This window comes from Papio anubis, chromosome 2 (assembly GCF_008728515.1).
Source record: "Papio anubis isolate 15944 chromosome 2, Panubis1.0, whole genome shotgun sequence".
NCBI classification, from domain to species: domain Eukaryota; kingdom Metazoa; phylum Chordata; class Mammalia; order Primates; family Cercopithecidae; genus Papio; species Papio anubis.
The window spans coordinates 32590626-32605016 of NC_044977.1; the positions used below are offsets into that span (position 1 = coordinate 32590626).

The 14391-nt window shown below is 40.3% G+C and overlaps 1 protein-coding gene across 6 annotated transcripts in view; it reads right to left on the reverse strand.

Moving 5' to 3' along the window:
• The window catches only part of LOC101003331 (cell surface glycoprotein CD200 receptor 2), a 66449-nt gene extending 54237 nt beyond the window's left edge, over nucleotides 1–12212 (reverse strand). For 2 of the 6 annotated variants that reach the window (XM_031663020.1, XM_031663021.1), the window contains exon 1: nucleotides 10404–11052. In XM_031663020.1, the coding sequence (XP_031518880.1) occupies nucleotides 10404–10467 (64 nt within the window). In that variant the 5' untranslated portion in view covers nucleotides 10468–11052. Of the gene's footprint in view, nucleotides 1–10403 lie in introns of all 6 variants that reach the window. The other 4 variants (XM_031663019.1, XM_031663015.1, XM_031663017.1 and 1 more) reach the window with 3 other exon arrangements.
• Nucleotides 12213–14391: the final 2179 nt, after the last annotated feature.

Sequence of the window (14391 nt, forward strand, 5' to 3'; positions counted from 1 at the left end):
GCTTGGGCAGCTACAGTTGCACCTGGGGAACTCCTGCTCTGCCAACTTGGAAGGGGCAGGGCTCCCACTTGTTCCCAGTTCCTGTTGGCTTCATGGAATGCACAGCCCTGGCTGCACCTCCTCTCTGTGTTTTCCCCACAGCAGCAGTGGGCAAAGAGCAGGTGGCATGGTGACCCCAGCCAACCCTGCACAAAGGAACCCAATGCGACCAGGGCCAGCAGTGTGAGTCCTGACTGTGCCTTCAGCCAGGTGCTTGCGGGCTCCCAGGATGAAGCAGGGGGTAAGGCTGAGGCCATAGTAAAGGCTCAGTGCCTGGGAGTGGGTCCTGCCTGGCTATGCGAGGGTGGGGGTAGTGCGGTCAGCTGCCTCAGAGACACGGAGCACAGAGGTCCCACCACTACCACTGCGGCTCTCACAGCCAGTCCTGCTGCCACCGCCCGCACCTCCCTTCTGCAGCTGGCATGATGGCCATGGCCACTCCAGACAGCCCGCCACTGCATCAATAGGACTGTTTTTATATAATGGGAGTAGGGAGAAATATGCTTTTTGTACTCTCATAACCAGCTTTAATTGTAAATCATTAAGTATGTGTAAATCAAGAAGGTCTTATAAGGGCCTGGCAATCAGGCCTCAGACCACTCAGGGGTCTATGCTTAAGACTCAGTCTCAGTCATGCCGTGGATGTATCTTTGATCCTAACTTCACTAGGATGTTTTATAAGTCATCAGCAACAAATTTATCAAACACCTTTTTGACATATACTGAACAGTTTTTGAGATTCTTTTTCTCTTTAATCTAAAATTAGGTAAAGTTTATTAGTAGATTATTTAAATCAACTATTTTACATTCCTAAAAATATTACCTTGTTGTTGGTTTAATTCTTTTAGTGCACTATTGATTTGATATGCTGATATGTGGAATCTTTGCCTCTGCATTTACAAGTGAAATTAGCTTAGAAATTTTTTTGTATACCAACTTTGTCAGGATTTAATATCTGAGTTATACTTGTAAAATTTAGAAAACACTTCTCCTTTCCCTAGTCTATGGAAAAACTAAATGACATAAAAATTATCTGTTCCTTAAAGGCTTAAAGTGATATAAACTATTTCTCTTACATAGCAATATAAGGCCACACATTTTTTGGCAGTAATTCTCAATTTCTTTTATGGTTCTCTATCTGCTCACGTTTTCCATCTCATCTTGAGCCAGTTGCTAATTTAGTTTTCCACTAAAAAATGTATTTCATGGAAGTTTTCTAATTTAATAGGAGAAATTGTACAAAATATTCTCTTACATTTCTTTGGTTTCTTGCTATTTGTTGTTAATTGTTGATTTTCTCCCCATATTTTGTGTATTTTTTTCTTTACTTCCCATTTAGAATAGTCTTTATCCCATTAAAAAAATCAATTCTTGGAGTTATTTATAAATGCTAGCTTTCCACTTCTTAATTCATGCAGTTCTTCTTTTGACTTTATTACTACCTTTCCTACTTCCTTCCGCTATTTGAGTACAACTTGACTTTCCCGGCTCTGCTCTCAATGCAAACCAGCATGCACACTAAACTCCTCCCACCCCAGACTGTTTCTATTGGCTGAACATTTTATGTGCCTTTCTACCCTGTACTTTAGTCCACAATGATCCCCTAGCCTCTTTTTTCCAATAATTTATGCCTTCTGAAATACTTCTATAGCCTGTGCAAAAGCTACGATCTGTAATACACTGATTTTGTATTGATTTTGTATTACAGTGCTCATCTCATTTTACCTTGTAATATAATTCTGTGTCCTTGTCTAATTCCAAGACCAGAATATGTAGACTACTTGAAGGTGCTGTAAGTTTTCTTCTTTTTAGCTTCTATTTTACCAAGCACATTTTTGTGTGCTACTAAGAAATCTACTTGTTTGTTTTTTGTTGTTGTTGAATTAAATTGAATAAGTAGGTCCTTGCTTGGTCTTCAAGCAATAGTGTGCAGAGAGGTATCTGTTACAATTGCACACAAGACAAATGACCATATAAATGTTTCTGCTGGTGATCCAACCCTCCCATCAAACTGGTTATTAAGTAAGTGAGCATTTTACTTTCATTAAGAAGTTTTCTCTGGCTCTGCATTTCCAGTTGTGTCATCAGATAGGAATTATTATCTGAACTTAGAAAATATTTAGAGAAGAAATATGGAGAAAATTAATAAACTTTATTTACTGAAATGGACTAGAATCCCCTGATTTCATATATTATGATCACAGAAAACAACATTTCAATTCCTTAAATGAATTAATAATCACACCAAAAATCACAAAAACCTCTACATAAAAGAAATCACAGTGAGATCATAACTAAATAAATGCATGTATGTCAGGATTTTGACATTTCTTTTGCAGTTATGAATAAATGATTCATCCAATATTATTATATTATTATAACAGATCAGTCTCTACCAGTCTTTTGCCAGTCACACCCACTTCTAATCAGTGGAAGAGTTCAATGCAGGGCCCAGGAGTAAAGTTCCATTTCCAGAACTATTATAGAAATGATAGACAACCTCCCCCACTTCAAAAAAAGCTTTAGAAGTGTAGGATGAATACAATTCCTGTTCCAAATGCATGGCTGAATTTGCAAAAAAGGTAAGGGAAACCTCTCAAGGTAAAAAATGACAAGGAGACAGGAAACCACGAGATCATTTGCTGGTCTCAATAACAGAAAGCCTTTTTAAAATAATTACTTAGATAAATTTAAATTTATTGTGATTTGTTTTACGGCCCATTTAATGGTCTGCCTTGGTAAATATTCTGTGTTCCCCTGAAAAAAATGTGTATCCTCCTGTGATAGCTAGTTTTATGTGTCAAGTTAGCTAGAGTATAGTAGTCAATCATTCAATCAAACACTAATTTAAGCATTGTTGTGAAGGTATTTTGTATGTGATTAATAACTACAATCAGTTGATTTTAAGTAAAGGAGATTATTCTCAATAAAGAAGATGGGCCTCACTCAATCAGCTGAAAGGCCTTAAGAGAAAAAGTGATGTTTTCCAGAGTAAGAAAAAAAAGTCTTCCTTAAGACGGCAGCATTAGTTGCATTAGTTTCTGCTCAAAAGTTTCCAGACTACCAGTCCACCCTATAAATTTCAAACTTACAAGCTTCCACAATTTCAATAATTAATTCCTTGAAATAACACCCACACACATACACACATACACGTACATATACATACTTTCTACTTATTACGTTTCTCTGGTGGAACCCTGACTGATACAGATTTGGTACCATAAGTGGTCCTCAAGAAACAGAATATTAAGGATGAATTTTCAGAATTGGTTCGGGGTTTTCTGGAATTGGTCATCTAATCTAATTAGATTTAAAAGCACTAATGACTGCATTTCTAGTGCTAGAGGGCACACTGATAGTCCATGGCGTGAAGTAACAGTAGAGATATGCAAAAATGTCACCACTGGATAATCCTAGTCAAATACTTATAAAAGGCAAGGTCTGAGTGATCATGTGTTTGGTACCTTAGGACATTTATATATAATGAGATTGACTGGTTTCTCCTAATTTGCTGGGCAAATGGATAAAGAAAAAGATGAGTTCAGGGCTTCAAATTCTCAACTTAAACTATATGAATGAACTGGAAGTTTCTACATCTGCCATGAAAGAACCCCCTATCTTCTCAGCAAGGCTAAAGTTTCCAGATACCAAAACTTATCCCGTAAGTGGTTAAATGACAACACAAATTGAATTCCTAACTTGTCAGGGTATCCTCGGCTAGAGTGAGGTTATTGATTGGAAAGGAATGGGATCCTGAAAATTGGAATGTGAACATATAGGCAAAAGCTGAGGAAACTGAGCACGTAAAATCTCTAAAGTCTCCTAAGTCTTTGCCCATAGAAGCAGTCCTCCTACCCCTGTTTGAAGTGGTTAACCCCCAGCTTTGCCTGAAGAAACTATAATGATTTTTCTTCAACTAGTTGCCTTAAAAGACACTTTCTATTCTCCTCAGGATCTTCCCCCTCACTCCTCTTTGCTTCCAGACTTATAACCAGACTTGAGTCCCCGCAGGGCGCAAAAAGTGAGGTACAGTGTGATCCACAAGGAGTTACACCACGCACCACAAGAGCTATATGACTTTTCCAATGGATACAGTTATAAATCTAGACAATATGTATAGGAATGAATATTAAGGATGTGGAATAATGAAAAAGACAAAGCTGAATGAGGCCAAATCATTGATATGAATCCAGTTAGGCAGAGATTCTAGATTCAATGCTGTAGCTCCAGGCATTAGAAAAGGCTCTGTGTGTGTTGGTCAGTTCTTGCGCTGCTATCAAGAAATACCTGAGACTGGGTAATTTATAAAGAAAAGAGGTTTAGTTGGCTCATGGTTCTACAGGCTGCACAGGATGCATGGTGGCATCTGCTTCTGGGAAGGCCTCAGGGAGCTTTTACTCATGGCAGAAGGCAAAGCCAGAACAGGCATGTTCACATGCCCAGAGCAGGAGGAAGGAGGTGTGGGTGGGAGATGCCACACACTTTTAAACAACCAGATCTCATAACTCAGTCACTATCATGCAAACAGCACTGAGGCAATAGGGCTAACACGTTCATAAGAATGTCACCTCCATGATCCAATGACCTCCCACCAGACCCCACCTCCCACACTGGGAATTAGAATTAGACATGAGATTTAGTGAGGACACAGACCCAAACCATACCACTATTAATTTGTTTAGTCAGCTGAAACATTGACCAAATTGTGGTCTACACTAAATAAAAATAAAATATCAGAACTACTTCAGTATATGGAAAAATGAGAGTGCCAGAGGAAAAAAGTTCCAAAATCTGCACATAAACTCTCCCCACTTCTTGCTAGAATTCTAGCTGGAAAAACTTTGAAATTGTTTGCTGAGTGTTAATACGTGAACAATATAATTTCTTCCTGGAAAAAAATACGCTTATTGTGACTGTGATTATTATATAAATTATATACATATTTTATATTAATTATTATTATCATTATTATTATTTAAAAGTAATGGTTGTTGTTTTGATTCTTAGGAGCTATTAGCATCACACAGTCCAAAGTTATTTCATAACCACAGATCTGCCCCTTAATCCCAGTCAGGGATATGGAATGTATGTTAGTGATAGCAAGAGAAGAGAGGAAAAATATATTGATAGTTTGATATAGTTTGGTTTCCCACCCAAATCTCATTGTAAATTGTGATCCTGAGGGGGGCCTGATCGGAGGTGACTGGATCATGGGGTGGTTTCTAACGGTTTAGCACCCTCCACCTGGTGCTGTCTCATGATAGAATTCTCACAAGATCTGCTTGTTTAAAAGTGTGGAGCACCTCCTCACCTTCTGCTGGCCATTTGAAGACATGCTTGCTTTCCCTTCACCTTTCTGCCATGATTGTAAGTTTTTTGAGGCCTCCCCAGTCATGCTGCCTGTGGAACAGTGAGTCAATTAAACCTCTTTTCTTTATAAATTACCCATTCTTGAGTAGTTCTTTATAGCAACGTGAGAATGAACTAATACATGGTTACTTAATGCCCAAAGAATAGGCAGAGGCACAGCTCAAACCTGTGTGGCACCTAGAAGATTTCTCATGTGGGGCAGGTGCAGCAAAACACAACCATATACGGCCATTGCCAAGGTTTGCCATCTTTTTCTGAGTGATTCTAACCCTTGCTGACTGCCAGGCTGGCAGAAGGAAGGGCTGCCTTTCCCACAGGACTAGTGTGTACCTAATCTACCCTTGTCCACCAGCCCCACCCAAGGCCCATGCCTGGCCACTCCTGAAATAGGGTGCACACAGCACAGCCTCCATTTCCCCACCTGAGTGTTTTGCAGTGGCCTGGGAGCAGTTTGGCCTCCCCAGCACACCTGGTGCTCAATCTTGAGGTGTCAGAGGATAAAACTATGCACTCGATCCCAAAGTCCAGGGTTCAAGCACACCACCCAGAGGTATCAAGATGAGATCTGTGGCCTAAGTTCAAGCTAGGGAGGAGTCCCCACTCACAGAACACTGAGAAGAGTGAGGAGTAGGTTTGTGTTTTGGCATGGTAGTTGGGCGTCCCTTTATCTGTGAGACTGATCGAATAAGGGTTTAGCCTATTGGCCATCTGCAGCTTCTGCCCAAGGGATCTCCACAGCCCACAACATCTGGAACACCTCAGTGATCTGTACACAAAAGGCTTGGGACAAAACTAGCTGGTTGGGCCTGCTCCTGGGACTGACACCACAGGGAAAACTGGTCAGGAGAGCACAAGCTGGGTAGTCTTCACAACCATGTTCTGGGCAAAGAATCCAGGCTACAGGCACCACACCAGTGTTGCGGGAAGTCAGGGACCCCAAACGGAGGGACTGGCTGGAGCCGTGGAAGAGGAACGTAAATTGTGAAGATTTCATGGACATTTATCAGTTCCCAAATAATACTTTTATAATTTCTTATGCCTGTCTTTACTTTAATCTCTTAATCCTGTTATCTTCATAAACTGAGGATGTACATCACCTCAGGACCACTGTGATAATTGTGTTAACTGTACAAATTGATTGTAAAACATGTGAATTTGAACAATATGAAATCGGTGCACCTTGAAAAACAACAGAATCACAGCGATTTTTAGGGAACAAAGGAAGACAACCACAAGGTCTGACTACCTGCAGGGTTGGGCAAAAAGAGCCATATTTTCCTTCCTGCAGAGAGTCTATAAATAGATGTGCAAGTAGGAGAGATATCACTAAATTCTTTTCCTAGCAAGGAATATTAATATTAATACCCTGGAAAAGGAATGCATTCCTGAAGGGAGGTCTATAAATGGCCGCGCTGGGAATGTCTGTCTTATGTGGTTGAGATAAGGACTGAGATATGCCCTGGTCTCCTGCAGTACCCTCAGTCTTACTAGGGTGGGGAAAAACTCGGCCCTGCTAAATTTGTGGTCAGACCGGTTCTCTGCTCTCAAACCGTGTTTTCTGTTGTTTAAGATGTTTATCAAGACAATACATGCACTGCAGAACATAGACCCTTATCAGTAGTTCTGCTTTTGCCTTTTGTCCTGTTTCCTCAGAAGCATGAGATCTTTGTTAGACCCTTATTAGTAGTTCTGCTTTTTGCCCTTTGAAGCATGTGATCTTTGTACTTACTCCCTGTTCTTACACCCTCTCCCCTTTTGAAACCCTTAATAAAAACTTGCTGGTTTTGAGGACCAGGTGGGCATCACAGTCCTACCAATACGTGATGTCACCCCTGGTGGCCCAGCTGTAAAATTCCTCTCTTTGTACTGTCTCTCTTTATTTCTCAGCTGGCCGACACTTATGGAAAATAGAAATAACCTACGTTGAAATACTGGGGGCGGGTTCCCCCAATACACCAGTGCACACTTGCAGCAAGAGTCTTGCCCAGGGATACTCATCTCTTTACCCACTGCATTGCCAGAACACCCACAAACATACCCCACAACCTGCTGTGACTCTGCCAAGCTTAGAGGACCAGCAGGTCCCCAAAGAGTTGTGGGCCTCCTGGTAACCTAAACTTTGCCCTAGACAGGAAGAGAAAGTAAGCAACTTAGAAAACATATTTGAGGATATAGTCAACAAAAATTTACCCAATATCACTAAAGAGGCCAACATGCAAATTTGAGAAATTCAGACAACTGCAAGATGCTACGCAAGATGACCATCCCCAAGACACATAGTCATTAGACTTTCCAAGGTCGATGTGAAATAAAAAAATCTTAAAAGTAGCTGGAGAAAGGGGCCAGCTCACTTACAAAGGAACCCCATCAGATTAAAAGCAGACATCTCAGCAGAAAGTTTATAAGCCAGAAGAGATTGGGGTCTATTTTCAGTATCCTTAGAGAAAAGAAATTCCAACTAAGAATTTCATACTTTCCAATTAAGCTTCATAAGCAAAGAGAAATACAATCTTTCCTAAGCAAGCAAACACTAAGAGAATTCACTGCCACAAGGCCAACCTTACCAGAGATCCCTAAGGGAGTTCTAAACATGGAAATTTAAGAACAATACCTGTTACTACAAAGACACACTTAAGTATATAGCCCTATAAAGAAACCACACAATCAAGACTACAAAGCAACTAGCTAACAGCATCACAACAGGGTCAAAACTTCATATATCAATATTAATCTGGAATTAACAACCTTAAATGCCCCTTTGAAAGGCAATAGAGTGGCAAGCTGGATAAAAAGAACTAGACGCAAATCCATCTCAAGGCTGGGCTTCCAGAGAACCATCTCACATGTAACAAAACACACAGGCTAAAAGTAAAGGGTTGGAAAAAGATCTATCACACAAATGGAAAACAAAAGAGTAGGGTCATTGCCTTTTTTTTTGAGACGGAGTCCCTGCCAGGTCGCTTCTAGGCTGGAGTGCGTATTAATTCGCTCACTGCAAGTCTCCGTTCACGACTCCGGGCCCCAGCCCGGTAGCTGGGACTACAGGCTCACCACCTCACTCGGGCTAGTTTTTGTATTTTTAGTAGAGACGTTTCACTCCATGTTAGCCAGGATGGTCTCGATCTCTGACCTCGTGATCCACCCGCCTCGGCCTCCCAAAGTGCTGGGATTACAGGCTTGAGCCACCGCGCCCGGCCGGGGTCACTATTCTTATATCAGACAAAATAGAATTTAAACCAACAACAAAAAAAAAAAAAAAAAAGGACAAAGAGGAGCATTACACAATGATAAAGGTTTCAAATCAAAAAAAGAGTTAACTATCCTAAATATATACATGCCTGACATTGGACACTCAGAATAAAAAAATTAAAAAAAAAAAAAGTATTTCTAATCCTATGGAAAGACTTAACCACTTAATAATGGTTGGAGACTTCAACATCCGACCAACAGCGTTAGATCATCAAGGCAGAAAACTAAGAAAAGAATTCTAGTCTTAAATGTAGTATTTGATCAATTGGGCCTAACAGACATCTACAGACTACTTCACCCAAAGACCACAGAATATCCATTTTTCTCATCTACATATGGAACATACTCTGAGGTCAGACACATGCTCAACCATAAAACAAGTATCAGTAAATTAAAAAATGTCAAAATCATGCCAACCATACTCTCAGACCACAGTGGAATAAAAATAGAAATCCATATCAAGCATGTCTCTGAAAACTCTACAAATACATGCAAATTAAACAACTTGATCCTCAATAAGTTTTGGGTAGACAATAAAATTAAGGAAGAAATCAAAAAATGTTTAAAATTAATTAAAACAGAGACATGACATTAAAAAAACCCTGAGATGCAGCACAGTGTTAAACGTTTATAGTGCTAAAGACCTACATCAAGAAGTTAGAAAGATCTCATATTAACAATCTAACATCACACTTAGAAGAACTAGAAAAGGCCAGGCACTGTGGCTCACGCCTTTAATCCCAGCACTTTGGGAGGCTGAGGTGGGTGGATCACAAGGTCAGGAGTTCAAGACCAGCCTGGCCAGCATGGTAAAACCCTGACTCTACTAATAATACAAAAATTAGCCAGACGTGGTGGTGGGTGCCTGTAATCCCAGCTACTCGGGCGGCTGAGGCAGGAGAATCTCTTGAACCCAGGAGAAGAGGTTGCAGTGAGCCAAGAAGGCACCACTGCACTCCAGCCTGGGCAATAAGAGCTAAACTCCATCTCAAAAAAAAAAAAAAAAAAAAAAAAAAAGCAGAAGAAGAAGATAGAAAAGAATTAGAAAAACGAGAATAAACTAACCCCAAAGCCAGCAGAAGAAAATACATGACTAAAATCAGAGCAGAACTGAATGAAATTGAGATCCAAAAATCTATACAAAGGATCAACAAAACCAAAAGGTGACTCCTTGAAAAGACAAACAAGATCAATAGAGTACTAGCTGGATTAACAAAGAAAAAAAAAGAGAGGAGGTCCAAATAAGTACAATCAGATATTACACAGGTGACATTACAATTGATCTCATAGAAATACGAAAGATCCTCGGAGACTATTATAAACACCTCTATGCACACAAACTAGAACAATCTAGAAGAGATTGATGAATTCCTGAAAATATGCAACCTCCCAAGATTGAATCAGGAGAAATTGAAATCCTAAGCAAACTAATAAGTTATCAAATTGAATCAGTAATTTTAAAAATCTACCAACAAAAGAAGCCCAGGACCATTTTTAGGTCACAAAATTTTAGTTTCACTTCAATCCCAGCCCTCAATTACTCTGAATTCAGCTAGTCACCTAGTCAGTACACCATTGAGATAAGGTAACTCAGAAGGAGTTTTGCTGGACAATGTACACATTTATCACCGCTGCTAGGACAAGTCAAGAAACACCTTATAAGTAAGCAGATCAAGAGTAACCTCATAATCACTGAAAGAAAGCTTTATTTTCAGCTGAAAATGTCACAGTATCAGACTTACCAGACACCATGATAATAATGGAGATCAGTAATCTTGAAGCTGACATCTTTCCTAAAGTATGCATTTGGAGTGGGTTTCTACTTAAACATACATCCACTTTAAATCAATCAACAGACTCAGTGAATCTGTTTCTCTTGGTCACTTTTGCTTATTCTCTCTTCAACACGATTGCAAAATGTATTTCTTCATTATCTTGCTTATCTTTAACTTTTGCTTTCATTTTATATGTTTTTGACTGATTAGCCACTGATGGGAAATGTCAGTGAGTTTTGCTGAGTAATAAAGCAAAAAAGCCAATGCTTACAACTCATTGCTTCTCCCACAGCATTGAAGTAGGAATATAAATCATATAACAATTCATTTAAAAAGTAGTATTTTGAGAGTATAAATTAAATATGGTAAAATGAACAAACCTTGAGTGTACAGCTTGATGAATTTCTACATATATATACACTTATCTAATTACTTCCAAAACCAAGGTGTTGATAATTTTTATTATTCAAAGTGTCCTTTGTTCCTTCTCTGCCAATACCCTCTCCTCCAAAGATAAACACAACTCAGACTTCTAATAGCATTAATTCATTCTGACAGTTTTTGAACTTCACATACATGAAATTCTTTGCACAGTTCAATTTTTAATGCTGTATAGTAAATTTTTAATAACTATGTCACAATTTATTCATCCATTTCTCTATAGATATAGATTGTCCCAGTTTGGGGCTAATATAAAGCTTCTAAGAACATTCTTGTTTGGTACATAATTTTTGGTCTATATGTACATTCATTTTCTTGGATATACACATAGGAATTAAATTGTTGGGTTATAAGATAGTCACATGTGTGTCTTTAATAAGTACTTTCAGTCATGGGTTGAATAGTGCAACCCCCGCCCAACATTTATTTGTTGAAATTCTAATTCCCAGTACCTCAGAAGATGATCTTATTTGGAAATAGGGTCATTGGAGATATAATTAGTTAAGATGTGGCCTTGCTGAAATAGATTGGTCCCTAATCCAATATGACTGGTGTCTTTGGTTTTTTCTTTTTTTCTTCCTTTGTACTTCTTAGCTTCTTATGGTGTCCTTATAAAACGAGGAAAACTGGGCGCATACACAGGAACACCACGTGAAGATAAAAGCAGAGATCTGAGTGAAGTTTCTTCTACAAGCCAAGGAAAACCAAAGGTTGCCAGGAAACCATTGGAAACTAGGACAGAAGCAAAGATTCTACCCTTCTGTTTTATAAGATTAAAGATTCTTTTGATGACAGGACACAACACGAAAACTCTTGGATAGATGAAAGGCAAACCTCTTTGTTACTTATAGCTCCAAACAAGAAAAGAGTTCCATGTAGGGCCACAGAGCAGTTGCACACAGGGACAGGGTAACAACACACTGGAGCTGTAGAGAGCACCTTATATATGGCAACTGGAGCAGAATTAGATTCCCTGAGAACCCTGTGCATTAGCTAATTTGAATAACTTCAGAAGCTCTGGGACATAGCTGTCCATGGGGCTGTTTGTAGTTGTCTGGTACTTGGCCCTGGGCAAGTAGGGCAGGTATACAGTGACAAACAGTGTGAGATCCAGATAAGGGAAGTGGTTGGAGGGACTTAAATCAGATATTCAAGAAGGGGAGCTGACTAACTATTAGGGACTCAAAACTGGGACTAGAAGGTATTTTTTTTACATGAAAACTATATTAAAATTGACTTCTTGATCTCCACATTAGTGTTAAGCTTGATTACTCGAAGTATTTGAGTGGCCTAAATTGTAGAGAAGATTTTAGTAAGTAGTGCATACATTGCCCTAAATTGCATGCACAAAAAAAAAAAACCATTTTATTATTTTCTCCTTAAAAAGGAGGAAAACAAGTAGGAGTATAAAGAGTCCTTGTAGGCTGAAATCAAGTTTCACATTGTATGGCCTTAGCCAGGAAAACAGATCCCGGATTTCCAGGATCTCTAACAATATACTGATTGAGTTAAAGTATGTTAAAACATGAGCTATATTTTTGTGTGTGTGATAGTAATCTCTCGGTACATTCCAGGGCTCAAGGTGGCAGGTCCAACAATTACATTTTTGCAGAGTATGAAGTTAGTTAAGTAAGGTATATGTAAAGATTAATGACAGTTGTAACATGGGGGAAGAGGTAGCAGCTCTGAGTCATGGATGCAGGACAGGATGTTGTGTTGGCAAACTGGAGTGGAAAGTATCAGAGGCGGTAATGCGCAATGGGAGGTCCTCTCTCCAGGAGGTTAAGGGGTGAACCCATATGAGGCAGTTGCTTCCTCGGGAAAGCAATAATCTCATTAATTATTAGAATGGCTCAAAGAGTAGTACACTCTACCAGATTTTCCTTTAGACATGGAAGTATAAAGAGGTACATTTTGGCAGAGAACAAGAGTATAAGCTAAGCAAATGGTGAACTCAGGAAATGAAACAGAATTTCTTATATCAAAGGAAGTAAAATGATAAATGTCCTATGTCCAATTTTTTAGATCCGTAGGAAAGCCAGCCTATGGATGTTGCTGGGATGTTGGTCTCAGTGTCCTGGGTGAAGTCATTTCTGGGGAAAAGGGCAAAGTCATCTTCAAGGTCAAAGTCTTGGGCCAAAGCAATATCATCTATAATGTGAGACTAAAACTGGAACTGTGATGTGGGACATCCTTTTCAAATGATCACAAACTTGAGTTGATATGGGTCTTATTTTTGTGGCTCTGTGGTATTATAACAAGGCTGAACCACATGTGGAATATGAAGGCAATGTTAAGCTTAGGGGCTTGATATGCAAATATCATTTAAGTCAAGGAGCTTTGAGGTGCATGGTTAGCAAAGGTGAGGTCAGTATCCATGATACTGCTGTAATGTATCAAAGCACCAGAACTGAATGGCATAATTAAAGCCTCAATTAAGCGTGGCTGAATTTAAAATTCCCAACAGCCCAAGGTTTTGAGTTATGAAATAGGTTTTGCTGCAAACAAGTCTTCAATCAGGGGATTTCTCCTCCAAGATGGTCAACTAGAAACAGCCAGGAGGATTATCTTCCACTGAGAGACCTGGACAGGATTATCTTCCACTGAGAGACCTGGACATTGGAAAGGCTGGCACACTTCTAGCCCTTCTTCAGAGGCAAGGCATTGAGAGTAGATGGAGAGAAGAAGCAGAAGCTGGGCTGAAGGGGTAGGAAGATGGGAACTCTGCATGGAGCTATGGAACATTAGAGCTCATTCCTGGCCTCCAGTGACTCCTACAAAGTGATGCGTTAAATAGGCAAGGAGCAGCCCAGTTTCACCATGGGCCTCTGGAATCTCAGCAGGATAAGACCCCTGGATCACCACGGGCACTTGAACTGATAGAAAGACCTGCTTAGAGAAGTGATAGAAGCAGAGCTCCTGCTGGTGTGAAGCCCAGAGAGTTTGGTTCTAGAACATCTGTAGTGAAGCACAGCCAGGGTTACCCATGCCGCTAGGCTCAACTTGCTGCCACAGGAGACTTTAGCCCTAGGGGAACTGTTGGACCTTAACTCTGTAGGGTGGTTTGGCCCATGAGATGGGGCTGGTTTGACTTGAGCACCCCTTGGTCTACTGGCCTCTCCTAGGGCTCCAAGTATCAGGTACTTCTTGGGGGCTCAGATAATAGCTTCTGCAATGGTGGACCATGCCTGAGTGGCAGAGTGCTCCAGCAGAGCAGCCCCTGCAGAAACACACCAGCTCGCCTGCACCCTCCCCCATCAATAGGCTCACTTACGTCACTTTGCTGCATGCACTCGCCCACAGCCAGCCCTCCCCCACCAATATTACTTTGCTGGTGCACGTGTGCACCAGGGGACCTTCCCTTCCCTTACACACCACCATGTGTGTGCACATGCACCCTTCCCTGTCACTGCTGCAAATGTGAATGCACCACACCCCTACCCCTTGCTGAGCAGCCATTGTCACTGGAGCATTGGCAGGCACAGAGCACACTAGCCCTGCCCCCACCTGCAAC